Source organism: Oncorhynchus tshawytscha, linkage group LG09 (genome assembly GCF_018296145.1).
Source record: "Oncorhynchus tshawytscha isolate Ot180627B linkage group LG09, Otsh_v2.0, whole genome shotgun sequence".
In the NCBI taxonomy this organism is placed as follows: domain Eukaryota; kingdom Metazoa; phylum Chordata; class Actinopteri; order Salmoniformes; family Salmonidae; genus Oncorhynchus; species Oncorhynchus tshawytscha.
This window is the reverse complement of record NC_056437.1, coordinates 35,111,812-35,126,880: the sequence shown is the minus strand read 5'-3', so window position 1 is coordinate 35,126,880 and position 15,069 is coordinate 35,111,812. Positions and strand designations below refer to the sequence as shown.

Here is a 15,069-nt window from a genome sequence, read left to right as displayed (position 1 = left end):
TTGTTTTTTTAGGCTGGATCGTGCTGTTGTATTGTATTGTTGTATGTTTAATTATGTCATGTATTGATTGTTGCTGCCTTCTTGGCCAGGTCTCCTTTGAAGAAGAGACTCTGGGTCTCAATGGGCTTTTCCTAGTTAAATAAAGGCAAAATAAATTATAATGACTTCAAAATGAGTGATAAAGCATTCAAAATATATTTTGTTATATTTGTTATAGCCTGCTGAAGTTTAGAGTGAAATATAATGGTTAAGAGATACTATACAGGACATTTTGAAATTGTGAGTTTTAGGCACAGCTGTAAGTCTGAGGCAGTAAGGACTGAATTGGGCAGTGATCAGCAGTTGATTACCCTTATGGCTTAAATGCACGGCGGCCTTCCTGTGTGGACATTATTAGTGATGACGTGATAATTATCAGTGATAATGTAATAATATACTGTCTGTGATTCAGTGTTGTTGTCTGGAGGCAGAACTCAAACTGGTGAGCTGAACTTAAACAGTAGCCAGATGATTACACACACAACCTAGGACCACTGACCAGTGCAGGTTCTTGATACTTTAACATTCTTGATATTCTGTTAAATATCGCCATCTAGTGGTCAATTATCACAACATCTCATCAGATTCACATTATGAACACCAGAGCACATGACTAATTTTTTGTAGCCATGAATAATCTCACACACTTAAAGTGAACTGATTTTGGTTATTATCATAATTAAAAAAATATATATCATCCAAGCTTTTTTAAGTAATAGATATTCCAAACTGTCCGTTGAAGAAACGGATCATAATAATAACCACAGGTGCAGAACTGATAGGAAACTTGAACAAAATTAGTATTAGAACAGTAATCTACTAAAAGACCAATAAAACCAACTCTGAACAACAAAAATAACTTGAAAAGTTTGTCTGTTTGGCTTTTCAAAGTTGTATTTGGCCCATAATGTAGTAATGAAACCTAACTTACAACATGAATCTGACTCATAGTAATAGCTGGCAGTTTCCAGTGGATAAGCAGACTGTTTTGGTTTCAGTCAACCCTCAGAGAACTAAACAAAAAATGTGTCTCATTCTCAAAATATTTAGCAACACATTGAGTAAGTGAATATTCACCACTAAGGCAATTTAAGTGTCTAAAAGCAAATCGGAATCAGTAACAGAAACTCCTCCTATCATATCAGATCATCTCTTGACAGATAGAGAGTAGAGCTTCCCAAAAACAAATACCACTGAAAACATTGCAAACAATAGAGATAAAAATGTGTACAGAATTTTTGAAAGATCTCACGGAGAAAGATGCATTCATTTAGAAGTTTAACAGTAAACTACAGTCTGACTCTGTCTCTCTGTCTGGGGCAAATATTGCATCTGTACTGGTCAATCAACCTTGCTAATAAACTCATCAGAATGACATACCAGATGATGGAAAAGTTTGTATGGTAATACCGATCAAAGCAACTGTGTACAATAATACTGTCAGTCTGTCTTCAGAGGGTCCTGATGTTATGTGGGTGGACTTTTTTACCGCCCCTCTACTGCAGTCTTGGTATCAAAACTGGCTCCAGCCCCGAGTCTGAAAAACAAGACCGAAACACAGAGACAACATGAATTGCAATAAATAGGAAATATACCCTCTTAAAAAGCTATGTACTTGCATTGGACATGTATACTGTATGTAGTCACAACAGTCTTTTTCTAAAGACACTGCAGTTAAGGCTCTGTCCTCTGTCTGTTCTTCTCTCTCTCTCACCATGCATCTCTTAACTGGCTAATGAAGTCAAAATCTGATCTGAGTTTCTTCCACATGTCTGAGATCAGTATACAATGCTATACAGACCAAATGTTGTTTATTTGTTGTTTATTTGATCAAGCAGTGATAGCATGAGTACAAATAAATCATTCCATGTCATACTACAAGACAATTCTCCAGAGGAACCAAGAGGCTAGGTAAAGGATTGATTCAAAAGAACAGCAGGTGGCGCCAAGTACCATAATAAATGTTTAGTAGCAGGGTTTTTTTACAATGGAAATTAAGCAAAGCAAACCCCAGCCCACCCAAATGAAAGGACACAGATTACTAATAGTTTGTGCAGCTGTCAGTCAGCTAGTCAGCGAACCAGACAGACAATCAGTGAGAAGCAGCGGAAGCAGTGCAGGAAGGAAAGTCAGAAGTTCTAGATCAGCAGTAGCATTCCCTCTAAAGGCAGCATTCATCGAGCTCGCAGTGCAGTGGACTCACCTGGGCTTTCTATAAGGAACCATGTCTGAGAGAGGGACATCCTTGAGAGAACAAACGATCTCAGGGAGGAAGGTAGCTTCTGGTCTGGTACGTCGCAGGTACGTACGGGGAAAGTAAAGTACTGCATTCTTCTTTACGTTATAATTTACACGTTTACATGTTTTATGTCAGGCAGGCTATATTAGAAACTATCTGATGAGCGCTGTATGTATAGCATTAACAATACTGGCCTTATTTGCCTCTCATCACACTGTCACTGCCACTGTCACTGCACAGGAGACACAGGACCAATGGGCTGAGCTTTCATCAACACACCGACCAATCACGTCCCTGGCACAACAGGTCATGTTGTACAGCAGGGGTGGGCAATCATTTAGTCTTGAGGGCAACATCGGGAGAGATGGTCGTCATTTGAACACGTATAAGTCCATTATAATTTCAACATACTTTCTACATAGTTTAGACGTTCAACAGTCGCCCCAAATTATATTTGTTTTACTCAAACCTACCCCGGGTCAGATTGAACGGGCTCGCGAGCCGGATCTGGCCTGCGGGCTATATGTCGCCCACCCGTGGTGTACAGGTAGCCACATGAAACACAACAGAGGATTTATGTTATGGCTCCTAAAGTGTCTGTCTCAATTTATATTTTGACGAGAACTGACTCAAAAAGTTTAGTGCTGCTGTCAGTGCTATCTCGGCAGCAGCCTTTCTAGGTAGAGCTTAGACCACTATATTAGTGCTACACTATTCAGACAGCGCAGCTTGTCTCAGTGAAGTGCTAGGGTCCACTGCTAGCCCAGTGTGTTACAGTTGGTGGTGGTGAGTGGTAGACAGACTGGTAGAGCAGTCAGAATATTGCAGCAGGAACCAGATGGACAGACAGAGATACTGCAGGAGGGGACTGCCTGCCAATCCTCTTTTAGCAAATATTGGCAGGTAAGGTAACGTGACGTCAAATCAGAATTTTTGGGGAAGCCTCTTAAAAGGGAACCGATTAATGGCGTATTGAAATTCAAAATGTTTCTTCCAGCTCTGCTCCCTGTAGCCTCCCATACGGCATCCTATATGATACTGACCACAATATTGAACACACGCACAATCAGTGGGATATGGCAAGCCCAAGAGTAGCAGCAGCTCCAGGACAGAGTAGATAGGGCCCAGTGCTGAGAGGGAGCGAGAGGGGAAAGGCTAAGTAAAGGGATAAGAGATTGGATGTTGGATAGAGGCGCGAGGGATGAGTACAGGAGGTATACTTTAGGTATTTTCAAATCTGGCCCCTTAAGGTCAATTACACTTCTGGGTTTCATTCTTCCCTTCTAATCAGGGATGGATTTAGACCTGGGACATGAGATGAGTAAATGCAAATATCAGGTAGAAACAAAAACCAGAAGTGTTTTTCGGCCCTCGAGGACCATAATTGAATTGCCCTGCTGAATGTACTAAACCCTCCCAGCCATACGGTACGTACTTGACTCCCTTCTGCAGCTCCAGGTCTGATGAGAGCTTGGCGCTGCGCCCCTGCTCCTCCTGTAACCTCCTCCTCAGAGAGCGGATCTCCTGCTGGGCCTCTACCTTGATGTCGTTGGCCACCACCACGGCTGTCTGGAGGTCTGCCTGGAACCGCCGCCACTCCTCCGTCTCATCCTGAACACACACACACAGTATACCATGAGCATTATGATTGTCTTCACATCATAGCAGTGACAAACCTTGACCATCTTAACCACCAGCAAAGCACCCGAAAGTATAAAACCACTAACAGTCAGATCACTCCTACCTTCATCTGTTTACTCAAGATCTTCAGCTGCCTCTCCACTTCCGACTTCTGCTCCTCCAGCTTCTTGAGTTGGTCTATAAAGAAAGACAAATATGCCATTACTTTGAAAACAGCAACCACAGAATACATCCATGAGAGGTGCATATCACAAGTGGAGGAACTGCAGCCATATCTTAGTCTGATTAATGTGTACAGTACATCTAACACTGCCTCTTATATTAGTGGTACTACATGGCTACTACACTGAGTGTACAAAACATTAACAGCCTGGTACGACAACTGCACCACCCACAACCGCAAGGCTCTCCAGAGCGTCATCAGACTGCTAAACAGCAATCACTAACTCAGAGAGGTTGCTGTCTACATTGAGATCCAATCACTGGACACTTTAATAAAAGGATCACGAGTCACTCTAAACAATGCCACTTTAAATAATGCCACTTTAATAATGTTTACCTCAGGTAAGAAATCTTGTCACCCAAAACCCTGACAAACTATTACAGATGCATATCCTGTCGGGCTGTATCACAGCCTGTATATACTGTCATTGCTAAACAGCAATCACTAACTCAGAGAGGTTGCTGTCTACATTGAGATCCAATCACTGGACACTTTAATAAAAGGATCACGAGTCACTGTAAACAATGCCACTTTAAATAATGCCACTTTAATAATGTTTACATATCTTACATTACTCATATCACATGTATATACTGTATTTTATACCATCTACTGCACCTTGCCTATGCCGCTCGGCCATCGCTCATCCATATACATATATGTACAGTTGAAGTCGGAAGTTTACATACACTTAGGTTGGAGTCATTAAAACTGTTTTTTCAATCACTCCACAACTTTCTTGCTAACAAACTATAGTTTTGGCAAGTCAGTTAGGACATCTACTTTGTGCATGACACAAGTAATGTTTCCAACAATTGTTTACAGACAGATTATTTCACTTATAATTCACTGTATCACAATTCCAGTGTTTCAGAAGTTCACATACAATAAGTTGACTGTGCTTTTAAACAGCTTTGAAAATTCCAGAAAAGCTTCTGATAGGCTAATTGACATCATTTGAGTTAATTGGAGGTGTACCTGTGGACGTATTTCAAGGCCTACCTTCGAAACTCAGTGCGTCTTTGCTTGACATCATGGGAAAATCAAAAGAAATCAGCCTCAGACCTCAGAAAATAAATTGTAGACCTCCACAAGTCTGGTTCAACCTTGGGAGCAATTTCCAAACACCTGAAGGTACCACGTTCATCTGTATAAACAATAGTGAGCAAGTATAAACACCATGGGACCATGCAGCGTCATACCGCTCAGAAAGGAGATGCGTTCGGTCTCCTAGAGATGAACGCACTTTGGTGCGAAAAGTGTATATCAATCCCAGAATAACAGCAAATGACCATGTGAAGATGCTGGAGGAAACAGGTACAAAAGTATCTATATCCACAGTAAAACGAGTCCTATATCGACATAACCTGAAAGGCCAATCAGCAAGAAAGAAGCCACTGCTCCAAAACCGCCATAGAAAAAGCCAGAATACGGTTTGCAACTGCACATGGGGACAAAGATTGTACTTTTTGGAGAAATGTCCTCTGGTCTGATGAAGCAAAAATAGAACTGTTTGGCCATAATGACCATTGTTATGGTGTGACAGTGTGGAAAAAGGGGAAGGTTTGCAAGACAAAGAACACCATCCCAACCATGAAGCGCGGTGCTTTGTTGTGGGGGTGCTTGCTGCAGGAGGGACTGGTGGCATCATGAGACAGGAAAATGATGTGGAAATATTGAAGCAACATCTCAAGACAAACTTCAGATGGGCCTGGACATGTACTGGTTTAAGCAGGGGGACACGTCTGGCACTGCAGGATTTGAGTCCCTGGCGGCGTAGTGTGTTACTGATGGTAGGCAACAGGTGCCATTAATACAGGTAACGAGTGGAGGACAGAGGATCCTCTTAAAGAAGTAGTTACAGGTCTGTGAGAGCCAGAAATCTTGCTTGTTTGTAGGTGACCAAATACTTATTTTCCACCATAATTTGCAAATAAATTCATAAAAAATCCTGCAAAAGCATTTCGCTACACTCACATTAACATCTGCTAACCATGTGTATGTGACCAATAATATTTGATTTGATTTAACCAAATAAAATAACTCAAACAATGCATACTGACCGCTACACATATTTAGTTCTAACATTGTTTTTTACTAAACTGCACAAACAGGTCTGTAGGATAGAGACAGATGTGCTCGTAATAAAGCCGGGATTGAACTGCCTGCGTCTGTCTGTCTGTCTGTCTGTCTGTCTGTCTGTCTGTCTGTCTGTCTGTCTGTCTGTCTGTCTGTCTGTCTGTCTGTCTGCCTGCCTGCCTGCCTGCCTGCCTGCCTGCCTGCCTGCCTGCCTGCCTGCCTGCCTGCCTGTCTGTCTGTCTGTCTGTCTGTCTGCCTGCTGTGCTGAGGATCATGGTAGGGAGACAATCTGCATGTTATCTCAGCATTAAGGGCTCAGTGGGAGAGAGCCTCTAATAGACCTAACCAGCTAGCCAGAAGCCAGCCAGCCAACCTGTAAGGTCACAGTGAATCAGTGGAAAGCCCTGCCAGGCCAGTACTCAGACATCTGTATCTGTCAATGTAGTGGAGCTCAGCAGTAGATCTGGTTCTTCAGACAGCAGCTCCAATTTGTCAGCCCCAGCCGAAAGACCTTCCTGCTCCCCCCAAACAGAGCCACACTGGTGATGTACTCTGAATAAGCCCATTCCTGGAAATTTTTTAATATTTTGAGCACATGCTATTTAGTCCAGGTGTTGGCTTAATCTTGGTCCGGGAAACCGGCCCTATGTGTTTAAGGAGTGCTGTGCTTCTGTAATAAGTAAAAACCCCTGAGGTTAGGTTGAGGACAGTTGATGACAGTTGTACTCTCCAGGTCCAGGATGGAGGTGGTAGAGTAGTAGAAGACTGGTGATATACAGTGGGGCAAAAAAGTATTTAGTCAGCCACCAATTGTGCAAGTTCTCCCACTTAAAAAGATGAGAGAGGCCTGTAATTTTCATCATAGGTACACTTCAACTATGACAGACAACATTTTTAAAAACATTGTAGGATTTTTTATGAATTTATTTGCAAATGATGGTGGAAAGTAAGTATTTGGTCAATAACAAAAGTTTATCTCAATACTTTGTTATATACCCTTTGTTGGTAATGACAGAGGTTAAACGTTTTCTGTAAGTCTTCACAAGGTTCCCACACACTGTTGTTGGTATTTTGGCCCATTCCTCCATGCAGATCTCCTCTAGAGCAGTGATGTTTTGGGGCTGTTGCTGGGCAACACGGACCTTCAACTCCCTCCAAAGATTTTCTATGGGGTTGAGATCTGGAGACTGGCTAGGCCACTCCAGGACCTTGAAATGCTTCTTACGAAGCCACTCCTTCGTTGCCCGGGCGGTGTGTTTGGGATCATTGTCATGCTGAAAGACCCAGCCACGTTTCATCTTCAATGCCCTTGCTGATGGAAGGAGGTTTTCACTCAAAATATCACTATACATGGCCCCATTCATTCTTTCCTTTACACGGATCAGTCGTCCTGGTCCCTTTGCAGAAAAACAGCCCCAAAGCATGATGTTTCCACCCCCATGCTTCACAGTAGGTATGGTGTTCTTTGGATACAACTCAGCATTCTTTGTCCTCCAAACATGACGAGTTGAGTTTTTACCAAAAAAGTTATATTTTGGTTTCATCTGACCATATGACATTCTCCCAATCTTCTTCTGGATCATCCAAATGCTCTCTAGCAAACTTCAGATGGGCCTGGACATGTACTGGTTTAAGCAGGGGGACACGTCTGGCACTGCAGGATTTGAGTCCCTGGCGGCGTAGTGTGTTACTGATGGTAGGCAACAGGTGCCATTAATACAGGTAACGAGTGGAGGACAGAGGATCCTCTTAAAGAAGAAGTTACAGGTCTGTGAGAGCCAGAAATCTTGCTTGTTTGTAGGTGACCAAATACTTATTTTCCACCATAATTTGCAAATAAATTCATAAAAAATCCTACAATGTGATTTTCTGGATTTTTTCTCCTCATTTTGTCTGTCATAGTTGAAGTGTACCTATGATGAAAATTATAGGCCTCTCTCATCTTTTTAAGTGGGAGAACTTGCACAATTGGTGGCTGACTAAATACTTTTTTGCCCCACTGTATACACTAATTAGGGAACGTACGCTCTAGGTCCAGGATGGTCTGGTTGGTGTGGAGGTGGACGGCTCTCTGCTGCTCCACCTGGTCCTCCAGCTCAAAGATGGTCTCCTTCAGGTCCTTGATTTGGCTGTCGGCCTGCTGCCCCCCCTTCTCCAGGGCACTGACCTGGCCACTCAGCGCTTCCTCAAGCCTTACGGCTCGCTCTGCCACCTGCTTGCACTCAGCCTCAGCCTGGGACATAGTAAGAGATGATCTGATTGGTTAGTCACATGGCGAGACATAGTAAGAGTTGACCTGATTGGTTATCACACATAGAGCCATTTAAGAGATGGCCTGATTGGTTAGTCCAAACATCCTCCAACAGGCCTCTTTCTACAGGTGTCCTGTTGGCTGCCACCATAAGATGGCCCTGTGTCTGTAGTGACAGTGTACCCTCTTTTTCAATGTCCGTTCATGTACCTGTTACCTTTATATTAAAGATGAAAGGAGAATACAAAAAGCCTTTACATAAAGCAGGTGTGACTGCAGAGGTTCGACAGAATTAGGCCTATTGTACTTCATTTATCATTCCATGTCCTCAGAAGTTTTGTGATTGTATTAGACAGTTAATTCATAAATCTTCGCCTAATCACTAGATAATTAAGGGTTACTTAACCATTAACACATCTAAACCACCAGACGTCCTCAAGTCTGGGCATGTGTGCGTATCACTTAGCATAACTGACAGTGACACATCCCTTATTGTAACCACAGCCTTAGATCTGTATGACACTCTGACTGTAACTGCTAATACTCTATTGTAGTCTGACGTAATAAAATATAAAAAGCTGTTAAAAGCTGTTGGACGTCAGCCCTGCCAGTGTCCACAGAGACTCATTGGCACAAGAGTTTAGTAGGAACTCCTCTAAAGCCAATCTGATAGCATAGCCTACACTACAGTGTAACTGGCTGCTGGGTAAAAAGGTGATGATGAATCATTGATTTTACAGTTTAGTGTCTCGAGCCCCTGTCTACTGCTGCAGGTAATACACTTCCTGATACACTATTGACAGTAACCTCAATCACCCATGCATTCCCTACTACAGATGTAGCATCTTCATTTGATCATCCTGTTGCAGGAGAACTTGCAATGCAGGAAATGTTTAACTTCTAGTGTATTTGAGGCTTTAAGTTTGTAATTTCCACTTTTCAATTTCAGACTTGAAAAAAATCTATCAACCCCTAGAAAAATGTAAATTGATTATAATCCACATAATAATTCACATTTCCTGTTGCTGCAGGATTATTCCTACTGTAGCAAACTGGCTCAAATGATCTAAAATGGCACTGCAATGGAAAGCAGACGTTTATCGGGCTCTTGACCAACCCTATCATTGTGTGTGTTTTTTTGTACATAAAGTTTCCGCCATCGTTTCCAATGACCGAAAAGAGCTTCTTGACATGAGAACAGTGATCACTAACCTCAATTGGATGAAGATTTCTACTTCAATGAGTCAGAGGCGCAGGACATAATGCTCACTCTGGACCAGACCCTAGTCCGGAGACTCGAGAAAGAAAAAGGCGGCGCAAGAGAGGCCAACGTGAGGGCTACCTGATGAAACTATGTCGGCGAGTACATAAACCGCCTCTACCCTGAATTCAATTGGCGACCGTACAAACACTGGAGAACCAACTGGACGAGCTCTGTTCGAGACTATCCTACTGTATCAACGGGACCTGAATAACTGTAATATACTGTGTTTCTCAGAGTCGTAGCTGAACAAGGACATGGATAATATACAGTTTCTTCAGAAAGAACTCACAACCCTTGACTTATTTCTAATTTTGTTGCGTTACAAAGTGGAATTAAAATGGATTTAAATGTCATTTTTTGTCAATGATCTATACAAAATACAATATTTTTTAATTAATGGGAAAAAACCCACTAATATATCTTAATTAGATAAGTGTTACAACACCCTGAGTCAATACATGATAGAATCAGCTTTGGTAGCGATTACAGCTGTGAATCTTTCTGGATAAGTCTCTAAGAGCTTTGTATACCTGGATTGTACATACAATATTCACACATTATCCTTAAAAAAATTATTCAAGCTCTGTTAAGTTGGTTGTTGATCATTGGTAGACAGCCATTTTCCAGTCTTTCCATACATTTTCAAGCTGATTTAACTCAAAACTGTAATTAGGCCACTCAGGAACATTCAAGGTTGTCTTGGTAAGCAACTCCAGTGTATATTTGGCCTTGTGTTTTAGGCAATTGTCCTGCTGAAAGGTAAATTTGTCTCCCAGTGTCTGTTGAGAGGAGGTCAAAGACCTGGCAGTGTGGTGCCAGCACAACAACCTCTCCCTCAACGTCAGCAAGACAAAGGAGCTGATCGTGGACTACAGGAAACGGAGGGCCGAGCACACCCTCATTCACATTGAAGGGGCTGTACTGGAGCAGGTGTCCACTGTTCCTTGGTGTCCACATCACTAAGGACCTATCATGGTCCACACACCAACACAGTTGTGAAGAGGGCACGACAACACCTCTTCCCCCTCAGGAGATTTAAAAGATTTGGCATGGGTCCTCAGATCCTCAGAAAGTTCTACAGCTGCACCATTGAGAGAATCTTGACGTGCTGCATCACCACGTTGGTATGGCAATTGCTTGGCATCCAATCACAAGGCGCTACAGTGTGTCCTGCCATTCAGACCTCTATACCAGGTGGTGTCAGAGGAAGGCCCTAAAAATTGTCAAAGACACCAGCCACCCAAATCATAGACTGTATTCTCTACTACCGCACGGCAAGCAATACCAACACACCAAGTCTGGAACCAACAGGACCCTGAAAAGCTTCTACCCCGAAGGCATAAGACTGGTAAATAGTTAGTTAAATAGTTATCCAAATAGCTACCCAGACTATCTGCATTGACCTTTTTTGCACAAACTTTTTTTGACTCTTCACATACGCTGCTACTACTGTTTATTACCTGTCACTTAATCTTAGTTAACGTGCATTCGGAAAGTATTCAGACCCCTTGACTTTTTCCACTTTATGTTCAAATTTGTGCAGCAATGCTCCCCATACAACCTGACAGAGCTTGAGAGGATCTGCAGAGAAGAATGGGAGAAACTCCACAAATACAGGTGTGCAAAGCTTGTGCAAAGCTTATATCGTCATACACAAGAAGAAGACTGTGATCGATACCAAAAGTGCTTCAACAAAGTATTGAGTAAAGGGTCTGAATATTTATGTAAATGTGATATTTCAGTTGCAAAAATGTGTAAAAACCTGTAAAACTATTTAATCAATATTATAATACGGCTGTAATGTACTTTCCGAATGCACTGGATATTTACATATATACCTCAATGTCCTCGTACCCCTGCATATCGACATGGTACTGGTACCCTTTGGATATAGCCAAGTTATTGTTATTCATTGTGTATTTATTATTACTTGTATTATTACATTTTATTTTTTCTATACTTTTTCTATTTTCTTTCTCTCTGCATTGTTGGGCCCTAAGTAAGCATTTCACTGTTAGTCTACACCTGTTGTTTACGAACCATGTGATGAATAAAATTCGATTTGATTTGAAATGAAGATCCTACATCTGTACAGCTCCATCATAGGCTACAATACATGCTGGGTTACTGGGTCACATACTGTGAAAGCCCCCAGGCATGATGTATTGTATTAAAAAAAGATATTGATGACACAATGCATTCTCCACAGCACGTCTTCTTACAGTATGTAGAGCATGACGTTAGTGACTGAAGTCATTATTTACCGGCCTCGCCCTCACACCCGTTTGTCAGGAGCCAGAAGCCTGAGTCATATGTCACTCGACTTGACCTGCCAGGGTTCAGATAGGATTTATTTTCTTTCAAATAGTTTTAATGTTTGATTCAACGTGTGCCAGATGGTCAACATTTCAACATTTGGGACTATTCCATTGGTTCCATTGCAACAGGCAGGCTCAATGAAACGGGGCAAAAGTATTTGAAAGAAAACAAATACTGTATGAACCCAGGTCTGCCCTGACTGGACCACCCCAGTGTAGAGTCAAATAGTTATGACATCAGTCAGAGGCAGCTGACTAGGGCACACCCCGTGTTCACATCAACAACCACAGAAGGTACCCTAAACCCACACAGCCCAGGCTGCTGACGTGTGGTGTTGTGGGGGAAAACCACTGCTCACTCAAGCTCTCTGATCCTATAAGCAGATGAAAACAATTTCATAGAACATGAGTTCATACGTTGGAGAGTGGTGAGGGAAAGTGCTGAACTAAAGCCACAAAGCCTGTCTTCATTAGCAATACAATATTTATCCTAATTCAAACCATCATGGCAGATGAGGTATTGTGTAGGAAGCTTGTATCCACTACAAGACCATGGTGCTTGCCTACGGATCAGCAAGAGGAACTGCCCCTCCTTACCTTCAGGCTATGCTCAAACCCTACTCCCCATCCCGAGCACTTCGTTCTGCATCCTCTGGTCTCTTGGCACTCCCACCCCTACGGGAGGGCAGCTCCCGCTCAGCCCAGTCAACGCTCTGTCCTGGCACCCCATTGGTGGAACCAGCTTCCCCCTAAAGCTAGGGCAAGAAAGTCCCTGCCCATCTTCCGAAAATATCTGAAACCCTACCTAAAGAGTATCTTAAATAACCCCACAGAACCCCGCCTCGCACCCATTTCTCACCCCGACTGCTCGAGGATGAGATACAAATTGGTATTCCACCCACCTTGGTAAGTAATAAAGTTTCTACTCTATTCTATTCTATATGGCTTGGTGTCCCACCCACCTTGGACAGCAGTCCCTGTGCGTGTTCAGTGTCAGTCTGGGCCTGTAGCAGCTCCTGCCGTAGCTCTGTTACCTCCCCCTCCAGTCTGTCTCTCTCAGAATGGGCCGCCTTCAGCAGCCTCTGCAGCTCTGTGCTGTCCCCAGCACTCTGCATGGCCTTCAGCTCCCCAACCTTCTGTCTCTCTAGGTCCACCTGGGCTTTGAGCCGTCCGTTCTCCACCCTCAGGGCATCCGTTGCAGCCCTATGTTCCTCAGCCTCCCGCGTCATCTCACCCCCGGCCTCCACCTCCTTCTCCAGCCGGCCCTGGAGGTCATCCCTCTCCTGCCTGAGGGACCTCACCTGCCCCTGGGTTTCCTGGTGCTCCTCTTCCAGGGTCCTCAGGCTCCCCATCAGCTGCTGCTGGATGTCCACCAGCTTCTCCCTCTCTGAGTGAGAGCTCTCCACCAGGTCAGTGTAGCGCTGCTCCAGCTCAGCTGCCCGGGACTCGTCCCCGCTCTGGACCCGGGCCACCTCCTGCAGCTGCCCGGCCAGGGCCTCATTCTTCTGGGCCAGCAACTCTACCCTCTCCCTCTGCTGCTGCAGCGACGTCTGTAGGAGGCCCTTCCTCTCGGCCAGGCGCTCATTCTCAGCCGTCAGCTCCTGAACCACCTGCTGTTGGTCGGCCAGCTCCTGTAGTGTTGCCTGGAGCTCCTCTGCCGTGCTGTGCTGACTTTCCTCCATCTTCTGGATCTGCTCCGTCAGGCTCTCCACTGAGGGGTCGCGACCCGGACCCTTCCCCACCCCTACACCACTGCTGCTCACTGAGTCAGACTGCGACGGGATCTTCTCAAACTCTGAGGAGTCCGGAGAGGGCGAGCCCTTGGTGATGTCACTGCCGGAGGAGACTGAGGTTTTGAGCGGGCTGGGTGTGAGTGACTTGGCTGGGGGACAAGTGTTGTTTTCTGAGGGGAGGCCGTTGACGGAGGGCTTGGAGGGGCTGGTGGTGGTGGTAGTGTTGTTGGACAGAGGAGAGGCAGGCGAAGTTTCCAGGGAGAGAAGCTTCTCCTTCAGGGCCTGGTTCTCCTCCCTCAGAGCCGCCAGCTCCCTCTGGAACTTCCCGTTCTTCTCCCTCAGCTCCCCCACCAGGGCCTGGGCATCAGTGGCCTGCTGGGATAGACCTTGGCCTTGATCGGGGGCACCCTCAGGTGGGGTGGAGGGGGTGTTGTGAGGCGAGGGGGATGAAGACAACGAGGCTTTCCCCCGGCAGCGCTGCAGCTCTATCCTCAGCTTGCTGATCTCAAACTCCTTGGCCTTGGCCTCGGCCAGAAGCTCCCTCACCTGGCACTCCAGGAAGCCTCTCTCCGAGCCCTCGGCGTCCACCCTGGGCTTTGTGGTGGTGGAGCCACGCTGGTGCTTGGCTGCCAGGGTGGCCAGGCTGGAGGTGCTGGCGCTGGGGACCATCTTCTTGGTCGTGGAGGTCCGCAGCTGGTCCCTCAGCGACACACGGTCCCGGGTCATGGTGGGAGGAATCTCCCTGGGGGCAGGGATACCAGACTTCTTGGATCCTGATTGGACGCCTGAAAAAGATGATCAAAACACACATTCAGAGTCTGCTGCTTTCTTTTTCAAAGGCCACTAGTAAAGTGGTAATGCTTTGGACTAATGCCTGTAATGTCCTTACTATTCAATAGAAACAATTTCCCACTCAGACTGAAGCTCTATTGTGATGCAGTGATAATATGTTGTTGCAATTGTCATCATCAGGTGTTGCAATTGTCATCAACAGGGGTCAATCATTCAACAATATTCATAGTTCCATTTATTTGTTTTGATGGCTGAATGGCTGGCTGGTTGGCACTGTGTCTGTGTTACTGTGGCCATTGAAGGCTTCCTCCACCTAATAGCATTCCAGTGGGTCCACAGGCCCCGGATGGCTTTCCAGACCTCTCTCTCTCTCAAATACGAAGAGCTTTTACTGATTCATCGCCCGCGTGAGCAGGGCGCCATCTGAAAGGCTTTTATTGTTTGTTTTAAAATTATCAGCAAACAGCAACACAGACACAGGGGGTTCTTG

The 15,069-nt window shown here is 44.6% G+C and overlaps 1 protein-coding gene across 4 annotated transcripts in view; it reads right to left on the bottom strand.

The window, feature by feature from the left end:
- The window catches only part of specc1 (sperm antigen with calponin homology and coiled-coil domains 1), a 169,114-nt gene that overhangs the window by 60,143 nt on the left and 93,902 nt on the right, over positions 1-15,069 (bottom strand). For all 4 annotated transcript variants that reach the window (XM_024431744.2, XM_024431747.1, XM_024431745.2 and 1 more), the window contains 4 exons: positions 13,017-14,572; positions 8,247-8,454; positions 4,023-4,096; positions 3,714-3,889 (listed from right to left, as the gene is read on the bottom strand). In XM_024431744.2, coding sequence (XP_024287512.1) covers positions 3,714-3,889; positions 4,023-4,096; positions 8,247-8,454; positions 13,017-14,572 — 2,014 coding nt within the window. The remainder of the gene's footprint in view (positions 1-3,713; positions 3,890-4,022; positions 4,097-8,246; positions 8,455-13,016; positions 14,573-15,069) is intronic.